At 42.2% G+C, this 15,297-nt stretch overlaps 1 protein-coding gene across 2 annotated transcripts in view; it reads right to left on the minus strand.

Annotated features, from left to right (window-relative positions):
* Window positions 1–15,297, minus strand: part of LOC122795868 (hippocampus abundant transcript 1 protein-like) — a gene marked incomplete in the record, with an annotated part of 997,490 nt that overhangs the window by 474,166 nt on the left and 508,027 nt on the right. For both annotated transcript variants that reach the window (XM_044064280.1, XM_044064281.1), the window contains 1 exon segment: window positions 795–1,013. In XM_044064280.1, the coding sequence (XP_043920215.1) occupies window positions 795–1,013 (219 nt within the window).

Here is a 15,297-nt window from a genome sequence, read left to right on the forward strand (position 1 = left end):
CATGGTACAAACTACTGAGCAATCTTGTCCGCCTCAGGGAAGTCTAATGATTCTATAACTGAGGCCTACTGCAGTTTTTTAATTACAATAAAACCACTTCTGAACTGAAGCTAGAGTGCAGTTTAATCTAGCCACTAAGTCAATCACTTCCACTTTCTAAAAAAATATTAAGTCTTCCTCTGCATATGATTCATGCCTATAAGTGAAGTCATTTATTGCTTTGATGGGCCCAGTAGAAAGTGATAACAAAATTCCTTAAATACTTCATCTGTGCCAACATTTTTACATCTTACTTCTTGAATTTCTTCTCCACAACTCATATCAAACATTGAAATTAACTACTCTTCCTTGCTCAGCTGGTATAACAGACTGAACATTAATATGTAGGTAGGGGATGGCGCAGTGGACAGCCCTGTCACCTCACAGGAACAGGTTCCCTTTTTCAATAGTCCGATAGGGTACCTTTTGCGTGGAGTCTGTATGTCCTCCCTGTGTTCGTGTGAGGTTTCCTCCACATTCTAAAGACATGCAGTAGGTGGACTGGACACACTGAATTGGCCACAGGTGTGAGCTAGCGTGCAAGCATGTGGTATGAAAGAACAACTGCAGCAGGGCTATCAACCTGGCAGTGTAAATCTTGGCTCTAAATGATTGTCATTGTTGAAGGGACACCCCTACCCCATGTTTGAAAATGGTAAAAGGGGGTTGTGGATGGATGGGTATAAAATACAAATTCTCATTCTATTTCCATAACAGCCTAATTGTTATTACAGTACTTTTAAGGAAAAACTCACCCCAAATGGATCTGCTTTTTCCCATGAAATAGGTGCTCCCCAAGAAGCAGGTCTCATCTTTTCGGGCAGCGATTCTGGAACAGCTAACAAAATAAAGCAGATATCTACCAAGGCAACCAAAGAAGCTACCAGAACAACTAGGCTGTCCCCATATTGAGAAGCGATGAAAGCACCAATGGCTGGGCTAGTTACCAAACTTGCTGCAAATGTTGCAGATACCTGTTGGATAAAAAAATACATATATAAACTGTCATAATATGAGCAAACTACAATTTTATATATAAACTGTCATAATATGAGCAAACTACAATTTTTATGTTTACTTATAATTTATCCACAGAGGAAAAATTATCACTGACTAACCCCAGCACACTTCTATAACCAAATTGGATGTGCATTTTCATTTTGTTGCTGAAAAAAAAGATGCTACTTCTTCATAAACTAACTTTACCAGAAAAGGATACTAACATTCAAAAACAAATTATGAAAATTAAAATTATGTACTTACCATAACAGATTCATGTTGCCTATTCTTCATTCAGTTCAACTGTGGGTCATTGGATCTGATGGGATCCGACCTTGACACCAACTAGGAAGACTTTGGAATTGAGTACCAACTCCTCACCTACCCATAAACCTCCGCACTCCACCTCAACACCTCAGATCGAGTTTGCATTATTTATATGAAGACATGACTAACTAATAATCAACATTCTATATGAGAATAAACATCCCAAGGCCATAAACTCAGTAAAAAGAAGCACTTGAAAGACTTAATTATAATCCTAGCTCAGTACTTCAGAATGAGGGGATAATTTGGAGGAGGTTATTGGGAAGGACGTTGAACCAGACGAAGAACAGATAACATGAATCTATTGTTATGGTAAGTGCATTAACTGTCATAGCCAATGTTGTCTGTCTTTGTCCGATTCAACAGTGGGACAGATACCCAAGCACTAAAGCCTGGGTAGATTCATGGAAGAACATTCTGGAAAATGGTGGAGCCACAGGATAAACAAGATCTTGATTGTTCATCCAATTTTTAATAGGAAATAAAGGTGTGTAAAGTTGAACAAGTAGCTGCAGCACAGATGATCTCAACAGGAAGTCTGTGAGGAAAAGCTGTCAATGTAGCTACTGCTCTTGTTGAATGCGCTTTTGGTTTGGATGACAGTAGTAAATATTTCTCTGTATATACAAAAGAAACAGATTTTTGAGAGCCAATATGACAAAATAACTTTGTAAACTGCTTCCCCCAAAATCTGTTTTGAAGAGGACACAAAACTGATGAGATTTCCTGAAGGGTCTTGTTCTGTGCAGATGAAAAATATCTGCTGGTGAATGTCTAAAGAATGCAAGACGCATTCCCCTTTACTGGAGAACTTTGGGAAGAAAACTGGTGGATGAATAAATTGATTTAAACTGGCTTCGGATGCCACCTTAGGAAGAAAGGAAGGATTAGTTCTCAAACCCTAGCCAGCTTCAGCAAGGAGCTTAGGTGGTGCTGGTCTAGGTGAAGGAAAGTATCCCTTGGATTCGTAAGAACCCCTGGAAATAAGTCAAAAGCTGAAGACGTTATCAGTTCTGAGGAACTCCTTGGCTTTAAACTCAGAAAGGACCCCTCAAAACCAAAAGGCTGCAACTCCAAAGCGGACCTCAGTGCCGAGCACCAAAACTCCAAGAGGTAAGGATGGCTCACAGTCTCTGTGTCAATACATCCTCCCAACTCAATGGTGGTTAAGACTTGGCTCCAAGGCTCCGAGCACATCAGGGCCTACAGAGGACGGCATCCAGTCAGGGTTGAAGTAGAGAATGGTATTGGTCTCTACCCAGTTATCTCAGGACATATCAGCACCAAAGCAACCAGATCCAAATGTTGGACAGGTGTCAGAGCTTGTAAAAGAGAAACAGTTGTCACCATACTTGGTACGTTTAATGGTGACGGTACTAAGACAACTCAGAGCTGAAGCTGAGCTCTTAGAAATCTCATCACTCTGTCGATGTCCTTTTTCAAGAGGTTCCTGTAAGACTAGGTGGACAAATCTAAAGATGAAGGTCTGGAAAGCCTCTTGTCCTGTAGTATCACTGCTGGAGCCTTCCTGTGTCCTGACAGAGTGCTCTTCAAACTATCTGGAAATATACAGAGCTAAGTACACTTTTCTGGCACTTCAGAGTTGTGCACGGTTAATTGTTGCTTGACTAATTTTAAATCATTGCTGGCTGACTTCATAGTTGTGCACTGTTATTTTTGCTTCACTGTATAGTTTTTCAGATTTCTGCTGAAGGTGTTGGTTTTCCCCTACCCACTCTCCCTATTCCTGTCTTGTTTAAATTTGAAGGCATTTGCAGTACAGAGTTGATCTGGGACACTCCCCCCAGTCCCATTTCTTTACCTCAGTCTAAATAATAGACTCCTCCTGCACTTGTTTTTAATCATTTTTAATTTAATTGCATTTTTTTTTAAACTGTTTGGTCTAACATTGTTACACACTCAAGAGTGCTAGCTTGCACCGCATTTGAATTGTTTTTACTGCTGTACCTTTCCTGTAACTATTGTAGTCCAGATTCAGATTTGCTGTATCCAGGACTGTATGTAAGCTTCTGAGCCCCCCAAGATTTCTGTGTTGGAGGGAAGCCTTCTAGCTTATCAGTGGGAGTGGTAAGCTCTAGGTAACCTATCTACCAAATAAGGAGTGGTCCTGGCCCAGAAATTGTAGTTACTGGCCGTTTGGGCAGTTTTTCCATCTCTCTCAACTTTCTGATTTAAAAGCCCGCATTTGCACTTGTTTCCCCCCTTTCCTGTAACTAGTTTAGTCCAGATACAGATTCTTAGTTTTAGCACTTGAATTTGCTTATTCGTGATCAGCACTTGTTCAGAACTTGTTGTAAGCACTAAATAACCTAATCACTCCAGCACTCAACCTTCCTCATTACCTAGAGGAAAACAGGTTTGGTACTTACTTTCCTCACTTGCTTAGAGAAAAAACGCTCTTGTACTCACTTTCCTCACTTATCTAGAGGAAAATAATGTTTTATTCAGACATGTCCAAGGGTCAGCTCCCAGTGTTCTCTCCTGTCTATCTGATGAATCTGGGCATCTTGGGGCAATGTAGAAACTGCCTCATGTACACAGACAACCCTCTCCTCAACCCTAAATCAGCCACGCAGTGAATACAGAGTTCAGTTCACAATTGTTTTACTTCTTTCGTTAGTTTAGTTAGTCAGGGTGAGCAGGCAGCATGTCAGCAGAGGAGTATGGAAAGCTGACAAGGAGCCAGCTGGGGGAGATGTGCCAGGCTAGGGGACTGGTGCATGGAAACCTGATTAAGGCAGATCTGATTGCAGCCTTGATTACAGCTGCATCAGCAAACAGCAACCAGGAGGACAATCAGACTGGCAGTGGAGATATAATTCCTTCGGACAATGGACAGCTCATCCTTTCTGCAGTGGACTTAAAAATCCAGCTGGTGCTAAAGAGACTTGAGTTGGAGGCCAGGCGTGTGGAATTAGAAGCAAATGAGAGACTGCAACGTTTGCAGGCTGAGGAGAATGAGAAACTTATCTGCAAGCTGAGGAACAAGAGAGGCAGAGGCAGCATGAGAAGGAGATGCTGACTCTTCGCCAGAGTCATGGAGGTAATGGGGAAGGGAGTAATTGGACCCCAGAAGCACAAAAGGTCCGTAAATTTCTTCTACAGTTTAAAGAAAGGGATAGTTTTGATAGTTTCATTCATATGTTATGAAGTTGACCAAGGGCTCTGGGTACGGTTCCTGACCCCCTTACTCCATGGTAAAGCTGTAACTGAATTAGCTAAAATGTCGGACGATGCATGTTTATACTGCTGTTAAGAAATGTCTTTTAGAACTGTATAAGCTTACATCTGAAACATTTAGGAAAAAGTTTCGTGAGCACAGATGCAAGGCAGACGAAAGTGTGTGTGTGAATATGTTGCTGAACTGAGCACTTATTTCCATAGGTGGGTGGGTGGATGACAGGGTCACCACTTTTGACGGGCTGGCAGACCTTTTGGTGAGGGAACAAGCCCTAAGCACTTTGCCTGAGGAAATGAGGATCTGGTTAGCTGATGGACAACGTGCTACTTCACATGAGTTGGGGAAGAAGGGAGACAGTACAGTTGTGTACACTTACCATAAATGAAGATGTTAGAGTGCATTCACGGTTGCAGTCATTACATTTGGGGTTATCTGCCTGCAGGTAGCCCTCGGCCGGCCTGATTATCAAAGTCTTGGGTCCTGCGTAGGATGCTCTCTCTTCTTCCATGACGTCAGGTAGTCGGGTATAAAGCATACAGCCGACGCCATTACATCAGTTTTTCTTGCCCCAGATATACAAAGTTACACCTCCATCAAAAAGCAAATACACCAGAAATCTTAAATACAGTAAACAAGAAGAAAGGTATAGCCAGTAGAAGTCAGGGGGCTGAAGGGAGGGTAACTGGGACTGCAACAGTGAATACACTCTAACGTCTACATTTATGGTAAGTGTACACAACTGTACTATGTTTTTCGTGTTTCACTGTTGCAGTCATTACATTTGGGTAGATTCCCAAAGCTAAGGAAGGGAGGAGGCAGTTAGAGAGAATTAGGACCAGCTATTAAGCCCTGCAAGACTGCAGTGGCAAAACCAGCTCTGGATTTAGAAAAATAGGCAAGTGGTAATGCTTGGTGAAGGTATGTACAGAGCTCCAGGTAGCAGCTTCTAGGATGTCCCTGGTAGGAACACCTCTGAGAAAGGCTGTTGAAGTAGATGCAGCCCTGGTGGAATGTGATCTTATCCCCTGTGGGGTATGTTTTCCATGGTGCTTATAGCAGAAATGATGAATGCAATGGCCTATCTACTTAGAAATGGTTTGCTTTGAAATGGCCTTCCCCTCTGCCCCTGCAGCAAAGGCAACTAGCAGCTGTTCAGTTTTCCTGAGAGGCTTAGTCCTATCCAAATAAAATCTAAGTTGTCTGTGCACGTCCAAAGAGTGCAGTATTCATTCTCCTTTGTTCTGTGGATTAGAAAAGAAGGTTGGCAAATTAATGGACTGATTAAGGGCCATAGTGGGCATAAAGGAAGGATTGGTCCTGAGGAACACCCTGTCTGCATGAAAGATGATGAAGGGCTCCATTGCCATGAGGGCCTGTAATTCAGATACTCTTCTTGCTAAAGTGATGGCTAGAAGGAAGGCTGTTTTCCAAGAAAGGAATTTCAACTCTGCAGTTGCAGCTGGATCAAAAGGAGGGAGAGTGAGCTTTTCCAATACAAAGTTAAGGTCCCAGGCAGGAGTAGGGGCTCTCCTGGATGGTCTTAAATTTTTGGCCCCTCTGAGGAATTGCTTCAGCTGGGGGTGAGAGAAGAGGGGTGGGCTCAGTATTATAATGTGCTAAAATGGCTGACGCATGAATTTTAATAGATGAGAAGGAAAGGCCCTTGTGGAGCACCTCTGTTAAGTATTGAAGAATATGCGGTACGCTGGGCACTGTTGTGCCCATCCCCTGAGTCTGGCTCCAGGAACAGTATCTTTCCACTTTTCAGCATAGGATTTTCTAGTACTAGGCCTCCTTGCCTCCAGAATGACATCCAGCACTTGCTTACTGAGGGATGGTATTAGAGAGCTCAGGTAATTAGCCAGGCTGCAAGATTTAGTGTTTGAAGATGGGGGTGCAGAATCTGGCCCTCCTGCTGGGACAGGAGGGAAGGGGTCAGAGGCAGGTGCCATGGTTCCAGCAGTGACATACTGTGCAAGTGGGGGTACCAGTGTTGGCGTGGCCAGTCTGGTGCAATGAGTGTTGTCCTTGGTTTGTCCTGTTTGATCTTTAGCAGAACTTTCGAGAGGAGGGGCAGAGGGGGAAAGGCATAAACTGACAGGCTTTTCCAAGTGAAGGACAGGGCATCCACTTTCCAAGCTTGTCTGTGGGAGTCCTTGTGCAGAATTTGTCCAATTGGTAGTTCTGAGGGGAGGCAAACAGGTCCATCTCTGGGCTCCCCCATTAGTTTCTCAAAATGTTGAATATCTTTGGTTCCAGTTTCTACTTGTGTGGGTCCATGAGATTTCTGCTCAGGTAGTAGTCTGCCAGTGAATTTAGCTTGCCTGGCAGGAATTGTGCTTGAGGTGCACTTGGTAGCTCAAGGCTGTGTTCCACAGAGCCATGGCTAGTCTGCAGAGAGGGTACGAGTGGGTTCCCCCTGCTTGTTTATGTACCACATAACAGTGGTGTTGTCTGTCTTTACCAGTAATTGCCCTGGAAGAATGTGGTCCTTGAAGGCTGTGAGAGAATTCTGTACAGCTAACATTTCTTTTTGATTGATATGCAGATGCATTTGACTTGGGTTCCATTTGCCCTGAATGCACTGCTCTGCCAAGTGAGCCCCCCCCATGCATAGTCTGATGTGTCCGTTATTAGGGTTTGGGCGGCAGGGGGTAGAGTGAATGGCAGTCCCTTGTTGTGGTAGTAGGCCTCTGCCCACCAAAGGAACGCTGTCTTTATACAAGGAATGATAGGAATCATTGATTCCAGGTCCTGAGAAGGTTGGCACCATAGGCTTTTTAGATACAATTGTAGTTTCCACATATGCAGTCTTGCATATGGAATTAGTAGGATGCAAGAGGCCATGAACATCAGGGCTTGCAGTATTTACCTTGCAGATAACTGGGTCTTTGTGGCCAGTAGTTTGAAGTAGGCTGTCAAATAAACCTGTTTCTCTGGCGTGAGGTAGGTCATCTGGGAAGTTGTGTTCAAGCTTGCTCCCAGGAATACAATTTACTGGCAGGGCACTAGGTGAGATTTCTTTTCGTTTATGGTGTGCCCCACTGAGGTTAACAGTTTCTTTACAAATGCCAGATGATTTAATAGCATGCCCTGGCTTTCTGCCTGAATTAGACCATCGTCGAGGTATGGGTATATTTGAATATTTCTTTGCCTGCAGAATGCAATGGCTGGAGCTAGGCACTTTGTGAATACCCTGGGCGCAGTAGATAAGCCAAAGGGCAGTGCGGAGAACTGATCGTGCATGCAGCCTGCTCTGAAGCGTAGGTATTTTCTGCAAGATTCCCTTACTGGGATGTGCAGGTAAGCTTCCTTTAAGTCTAAAGTTGCCAACCAGGCATTTTTGCCTAGCATGGGAAGCAGCTGATGAAGAGTTAGCATTTTGAATTTTGGGATTACCAAAAAGGTGTTTAGAATAGACAGGTCCAGGATAGGACGCCAGGAGTTGTCTTTTCTGGGTACCAGGAAAAGTCTTGAGTAAAAACCTTGTCCCCATTCCTCTGCTGGGACAGGTTGAATATCCCTGATACTTAGAAGAGAGAGAACCTGCTGTTGAGCCTCTGCCCACTGATTTGGAGGTAGGTCTGGACAACCGTTTGGGGTTGGTAAGGTGTGGAAGTGGAAGCTGTATCCTTGGGAAACTATATTTAAAACCCATTTGTCTTGGGTAACGAGTTCCCAGTTTTTTGCATGCAGGGCGATCATTCCCCCTAAGGGAGTAGGCAGTTGAGCAGGGCTTGGAATGTTTAAAGTTAAGTCATTGTGACAGTTTACCATGGAGGGTGTCTTACTACTTCCAGCTTTGGAAGTGGGAGCTCCCCACTGCTGAGGCCTCTGAATACCTTGAGATTGTAGCCTAGGTGGTCTGCTGTTCCTGGGTTTGGACTGAGAAGACCTGGAAGAGACAGGAAAGGACCAATTCTTAGAAGGCCAATGCCTACTAAATCTGGCAGGCTGTACTAGCAGGAAATCTTACAGTTTGCATAGATTTAGCTTTTTCCTCCATCTTTTTAAGTACTTCTTCTGCTCTGCTGCCAAACAGGCGGTCTTGGTTTAAGGGAGCATCCAGTAATTTAGCTTTAACATGATCTGGCAAGTTTTGCTCCTTAAGCCAAGCATGCCTTCTAAGAACAGACCAAGTAACAGCAGCCCTGCAAGATGCCTCTAAAGAGTTAAAACCACATTGCAAAGTACGTTTACCAACTTGTTTAGCAGAATGCATTAAATCCTGTAATTCTTTATTTTCAGCACAGTCAGGAATCAAAATCATTTTCTGTTTAAGTAGTCCAATGATATGCTGCTGATATCTTAACATATGAAACTAGCAGTTTAAGGCCCTAATGGCCAAAGTAGCAGACGTGTATACCTTCTTACCCCCATCTGTCCAGGGCCCTGGAATCTCTATCAGACAGGGTAGGGCTTTTGGCAGTAGTAACCTTAATGCCTTTTGGGTCCCTGTGAAATGGTCTCTGGGTCCGCGTTTCTCAAGGGTCACTTGAAAAACTAGCTTGAGTCCTCCGGGGGGAGAAATGTGAAGACTGGTAGAGATGGGTGAAGGCTGCCAGCCTAGCCAGATAGAAATGTGCAGATAGTTCTATTGTCTGTAAATGTGAAATGTTGAACTTAAAACAATGTGGCAACATTGTTATCTGCTGTAAAGAAAGCTAAGTCAAGCATTTCTTGTTGGTCCTGTGAAATTAAAATTATTTCATCACTGCCTTTCATGTTTACAAGTCGGCTCCAGCCCGGCTAGATGAAGGCTTCCTGCCTATTGTTTTAAGGCTAAAGTTAATGACCAGAATTTACTTGTGGAATGTCCTTTATTGCTCTAAATGTAGAAGAATGTAAATGCAGTTTGTCAGCCTGGGAACACCAGGAAAGTGTAAAAGATGTTGCAATGTTTTAGCAGAACTACAGTTTCAATTTAAACAGTGAGAACCAGAGATTATTAAGCATTTTTCGTCAGACTATCCAACTCACAGCAGCCTTATGCTCTATGTAAGTTATTTTAGAAATGTGTCTACTTTTACAAATAGCTAGAGATTAGAAAGATTAGACCAAGTGTTTTTCTGTGATGTCAGAACTGTACTACTGATTTATTTTATGTATTTCTGTGGGATCTCTGAACTTTTGACTAGCACTGTATAGTAGAAAGTATTGTCTTGTGGTTTTAATTATTTATTATTAAATATTTTAAAACCTTTTAACTGTGTTTGGTTTGTATAGAGATAATTTAAGCTCTAGAGTACACTGCATATTTATAGAATGTACTGTCCAGGTCACTCCAAATAAGCTTTGACTGTTTAGTCACATCTACCAACTGGATAATATTGCACAGTAATAATTGGACACTCTTTTAAGGGCCTTTGGGTAGCTGATAAATATTGGCTGGGTGGTGGCAAGTGGTACTACTGTATAGTCTGGGTAAAAGGGGCACAGCTGGAGAACCTGTGCCAGCCTTCCCCAGAAGTGTCTGTGTCGTATAAACTTATCTCAAAGTGTGTGCGTGTCAGCTACTTGGGCAGGGACACGAAGCACTGGTTGGACAGAGTGGGTACTGGAGGCTTTAGCTTGCCCAGCTAGGCTGAGATCTGGACCCTATAGCTGTGCCAGTGGGGAGAGTCTTATTGGGGACCTGGAGAGCAAGGGAGCCACCAGCCCCAGACTGACTGTGATCTCTGTGTGCTCTTAAGGGAAATTTCACTTTAATGTGTGTATTTGTTATCTTTTCCTCATATATAAGACGCCCTCTCTGGTGTTAGTGGTGAGGATTGAGACTCCTTGATTGCTGGGCCAGGGCACGGGTGTTGCAACATGATTTGGAGATACGACAAAATCTCATAAAACAACAATCTGAACTAAATTTACCAACAGGGACAGTCTGGGGTGACCAACTCTTTTCTGGAACTTCTGCATTCGTCACAGGAACGAGAATATTCTCTGCAACTTCCACAGAAATTGGAACACCAGATAACTCACTCTGAGATGAGTCTCTCACAGGCTATGTGCTGTGGTACAGGCTCAAACACTGGTCTTAAATGTTTCAGATTCCACCTAAAGTCTGCTCCTTGTGATTCCACAATGTATAATCTCTGCTCTGAGCAAATACTCTTCACACCACCAATCCGATCATAACCTTTGGACATTAGCATCCTTACCACTTCTTCTTGTAATGGATTGAGTGGTCTGCTGGTCCTATTGTAGTAGGACTTCGGGGTTAGGCGTTTCTTCAAAAGATTGGTTTTCACTGTTCTTGACACATGGAACCAACAATTGACTACTAATTGGTAATGTGGTTCTGGTTTGTCTTGACAGAAGTCTCTCAGCAAGTGAACAAAGATGTTTATCATAAAGAACATTTCTGAAATTCAAGATTAATCAGGAAAACATCACTATTATCTCGTTTTGACTTCTCTAGTAACTGTTTTGCATTCTGAACTGCACATTCTGTCAAACCACTTGACTGTAGGTACTCAGGACTACTTGTGACATTAGTAAAGCCCCATTCTTCAGTAAATCTTTTGAACTGTTGGCTTGTAGACTGCACGATATTGTCAGAAATAACTTTGTGCGGACTACTATGTACAGCAAAAATGATGTTTCATATTAGCAATGACAGAATCTCGAACCAAATGGAGTAAAAGTCTACTAACACCAAATAATGTCGACCATTCCACTCAAAGATGTTGGTGGCTACTGTCGACCAAGGCAGTTCAGGAATCTAGTTTAGCTGAAGTGGTTCCTTCTGTTGATGTGGCTTTGTACTATTACACGTAGAACAAGATGAAAGTGTTCTCTCAATGTCTTGTGACATACAAGTCCAAAATACTAGTCCTCTCGCTCTTTTTTTGATAGAGTCGGTTCCTGGTTGACCACGATGCAAGACAGAAATGTACTCTTGTTGCAAGGACTTTGGAGCAGTGACCTTTGGACCTTTCAGAATGATACCTTTGTCAGACAAAATCTCATCTCTATATGGAAATTAAGGTTGCACTTCTTGAGGTAAACTAGATTGCTCTGATGGCCACCCTTAACTGAAAGTGGTTCAGCCTTTGTAAAACGGGATATGTGGCTGTGTAATCTCTCAACTCATTAAGATGTGTGGAAGAAAAATTTCTCACTTTCTTGACTTCAAAAATCAAGGTTCTCTTTTTCGTGCTGTTCTGTGATGTTTCTGGGCAATCTGGATAATGTATTAGCAGGATAACGAAGTTTGCCTCTCTTGTAGACAAGACTGAAATTACTTTTGTAATCTCAGCATCAGATATTGCAGGCTGGCTGGAGCTGAATGCATTGGCTTTCCTCAAGATAGTGACTAGAGGTCGGTGGTCTGTTTCAATCTGGATATGTCTACCATAAACAATCATGGAACTTCGAACATGCAAAAATATTTGCCAAAAGCTCTTTTTTGATCTGGACATCCTGCATTTCAGTTTGGGTAAGAGTTCTTGATGCATAGACAACAGGTTAATTCTCTTGTAGAATGACTGCACCAATACCAAATTTTGAAGCATCACACAAAAGAGTAACTGGCTTGTGAACATGATAATATTTGAGAGTTGGTGGACTAGCAATTGTTTGTTTCAGGACATCAAATGCTCTCTAGTGTTGCTTTAACCAAGACCATGATACATCTCGTGTGTCAGCTCTCTGAGCAGTGTTAAAAGTTGGCTCAAATATGGAATGAACTTGCCTAAATAGTCAACGATGCCAAAAAAAAATATTGCAGGGCTTGAACATTATCTGGAGCTGGCATCTCGAGAATGGCTGTTTGCTCGGAAAGGTCTGGTCGTAAGCCTGAACTGTTAAATAAATGACCAACATAAGTAACTTCTTGTACCCTGAATTTGCATTTCTGTGGATTAAGCATAAGAATTTCTTGACGTGCCCTTTCCAGAACTTTTCTGAGGTTTCTGTCATGCTCATCTTCATTATGTCCTCCTACTAGTATGTTGTCAACTATAATAGCACAAGGATACCCAGAAAAAAGTTCCTCCAATGCACGGTGAAAGACTTCACTTGCAGAATTTATTCCAAATGGCATTCTCAAAAGTCTGTACCTGCCAAACAGAGTACTGAATGTAGTGGGCAATGATGATTTATTGTCAAGCTGAATTTGCCAAAATGAACACTCTGCATCTAAGACAGAAAAAACAATGGCATTTGGCATCAAGGCTGTGACTGACTGTGTGCATTGGATGATGAGGTCTTTTTAGAGTGTTGTTCAAATCTTGTGAATCAATACATATTCTGATGTCAAAAAAACACAAAATAAACTACTAAAATAGAAAAAAAAAAAAAAAAAAAACAGCTTCAGAAAGCAACCAGTAGTTTTAAAGTGCATAAAGCGCTTTTCGTTTAATAAAATCAAACTTCTTCAGGTGCATCTGAAGAAGTTTGATTTATTAAACGAAAAGCGCTTTATGCACTTTAAAACTACTGGTTGCTTTCTGAAGCCATATTCTGGTGTCATCTGAGCTTTTCTTATGAGCTACCGCCATGGAAGATACCCATTCAGTTGGTTCATTAACTGGACAAATCACAGCTTGTCGCACCATTTTTTTCTAGCTCGGCTTTGACTCTGTCCTGCATGGCTAGTGGAATTTACGAGCTGGCCTGATAACTGGACTGACACTTGGGTCTAACTTCATGGAGTACACAACTGGAAGCTTCCCTTAACTGAACAAGTTTTCAACTCGACACAAGAAGGTAATAAAGGTAATAAGACCTCTAATGTAACTGAAGCTTTTAAATGTTTGCTAAAAGCAGAAACCAATGCACTATTAAAATTTCAAAGGACTGAACTTCTTAATGCTAATAGGAATGAAGAAAGTAAAATGCATACAATTGGTGTACTCCAATTAACACGCAAGATTGAGAATTTGATAACCAAACTAAAGACTATACAATGGCAGCATAAGCAAATGGAAGCATGTCTTTGCTTCCACGTAGTTCCTAGAGGGTTAAGAATTTTAAAGATGCCCACTTATGGGACTATTTATCCTGTACTCTTGGCCAAATGGCAAAAACTCAATACTGAAACCAGTTTTTCTTACATAAAACTTCTTATTGAACAATATATGCAGAATGAGAATGAAATCAGTCATGAAATTATGATCGTACAAACAGAGCTGATAACGCTTATGAACGAAAGGGATTTTAGTGTATTTCATGAAGATGTACTGTCACATATATCTATGCTGGAACATAGATTATTACTGGATAAAAAGAAGAAACTTGAGCGAGATTTAAAGGATTTCAGTGTTGGTAATGTGCTCTCTTGGCCGAGAAAACCCAGGGCAGTGAGAGAACCAATAGTATCAACACATTTGAACAATCCCCCCATTTACACACCAATCCAGGAAAGTGCAGCAGACTAATGTCACCCTCCAGCCCTCGGGCACATTGAGAGATGAGAACGGAACCAGCAGAGAGGCAGTGAAAGCAACGAGCAATAGCGATGCTCATGTTTCACTTACTGATCAACATTCCAGTCTCATTGGCCACCGTGTGAATGGTAAAGAAATAGTAAAACAAGCAATGGAAGGCAATGATGTAAATGATATGACCAACAAAGAGAAGGAGCAGAGACAAACATATACATCCAATAGCTCCATTTCTCTATCTACAGGAGATGTTAGAAGAAAACACGCAGCTACCAATGCAAGCCAATCTGAATTAAACTCATTTTTTCACCAGTTTCCCCTGCCGATTCGAGAGCAGAGTAAATAGACTCCAATCAAAATCAGCAGGAAACGGAAAACACCAAACCACCTGGCAATGCTGCAGAACAAAACACAGAGACAAGTGAGTTAGACTTGATTGTTAATCTATCCAATTATGAACTAAATGTTTTTGAGAGATCTCTTTTAAATAGAGATATAGAAATATTATACCCGCTAAAGGAACTGATGCTATTGATTTTATTCTAGAGGTTAAAATAAGAAGTTATGTACCTACCACAACGTTCCATGTTAGTTGTCTTCTTCTCGCCTTCTTTCTTGCTGGATGGGTTCGGAGCCGATCCTCGGCTCCGACTCGGCCAATACTAAAAAGCTCGAGAGCTAATTCCACCGGCTCGAGGCTCCCCTATATCCCACAATGCTAGGCGGTAACTACTCAGATCTCGTTTGGTAGCTATACCAAGCAATATTAGTCTCCAAAAATGGAGTAACAAATTTCAGAAGAAGAAACACAAAGAATTCCGGTCGGTCTGTCCAGGCTTGGGGGGAAGGAGGGAGGGATGCAAGAAAGAAGGCGGGAAGAAGACAACTAACATGGAACGTTATGGTAGGTACACAACTTCTTAATGTTAAGTTGTCAATCTCGCCTTCATTCTTGCTGGATGGGACCGCGTCCCTAGCACCTTATCCCGGGTGGCCTATCGGAACAGACTCTTGAGAACAGTGGAACCAAAATTGGAACGGCTTCTGGAAACCATGTCCAATTTGTAATGTGAAATGAATGTATGAGGAGAGGCCCATGTGGCTGCTGCACAGATTGAGTCTATTGGCAATCTGTCCTGAAAGGCTATGGATGTAGCTAATGCCCTGGTTGAATGAGCTCTAGGTCTTGAGGGTAATTTTTGATGTCTGATCTCATAGATGAAAGTAATTGTAGAAGGGAGCCATCTAGACAGAGATACTTTGGTAACTGGAAGGTCCAGTCTTCCTTCTGCATATGACAGAAACAATTGATCAGATTTCCTGAGTTGTTTAGCTCTGTCTAAG

This window comes from Protopterus annectens, chromosome 2.part2, assembly GCF_019279795.1.
Source record: "Protopterus annectens isolate FY-2018-M chromosome 2.part2, PAN1.0, whole genome shotgun sequence".
Classification (NCBI taxonomy): Eukaryota; Metazoa; Chordata; order Ceratodontiformes; family Protopteridae; genus Protopterus; species Protopterus annectens.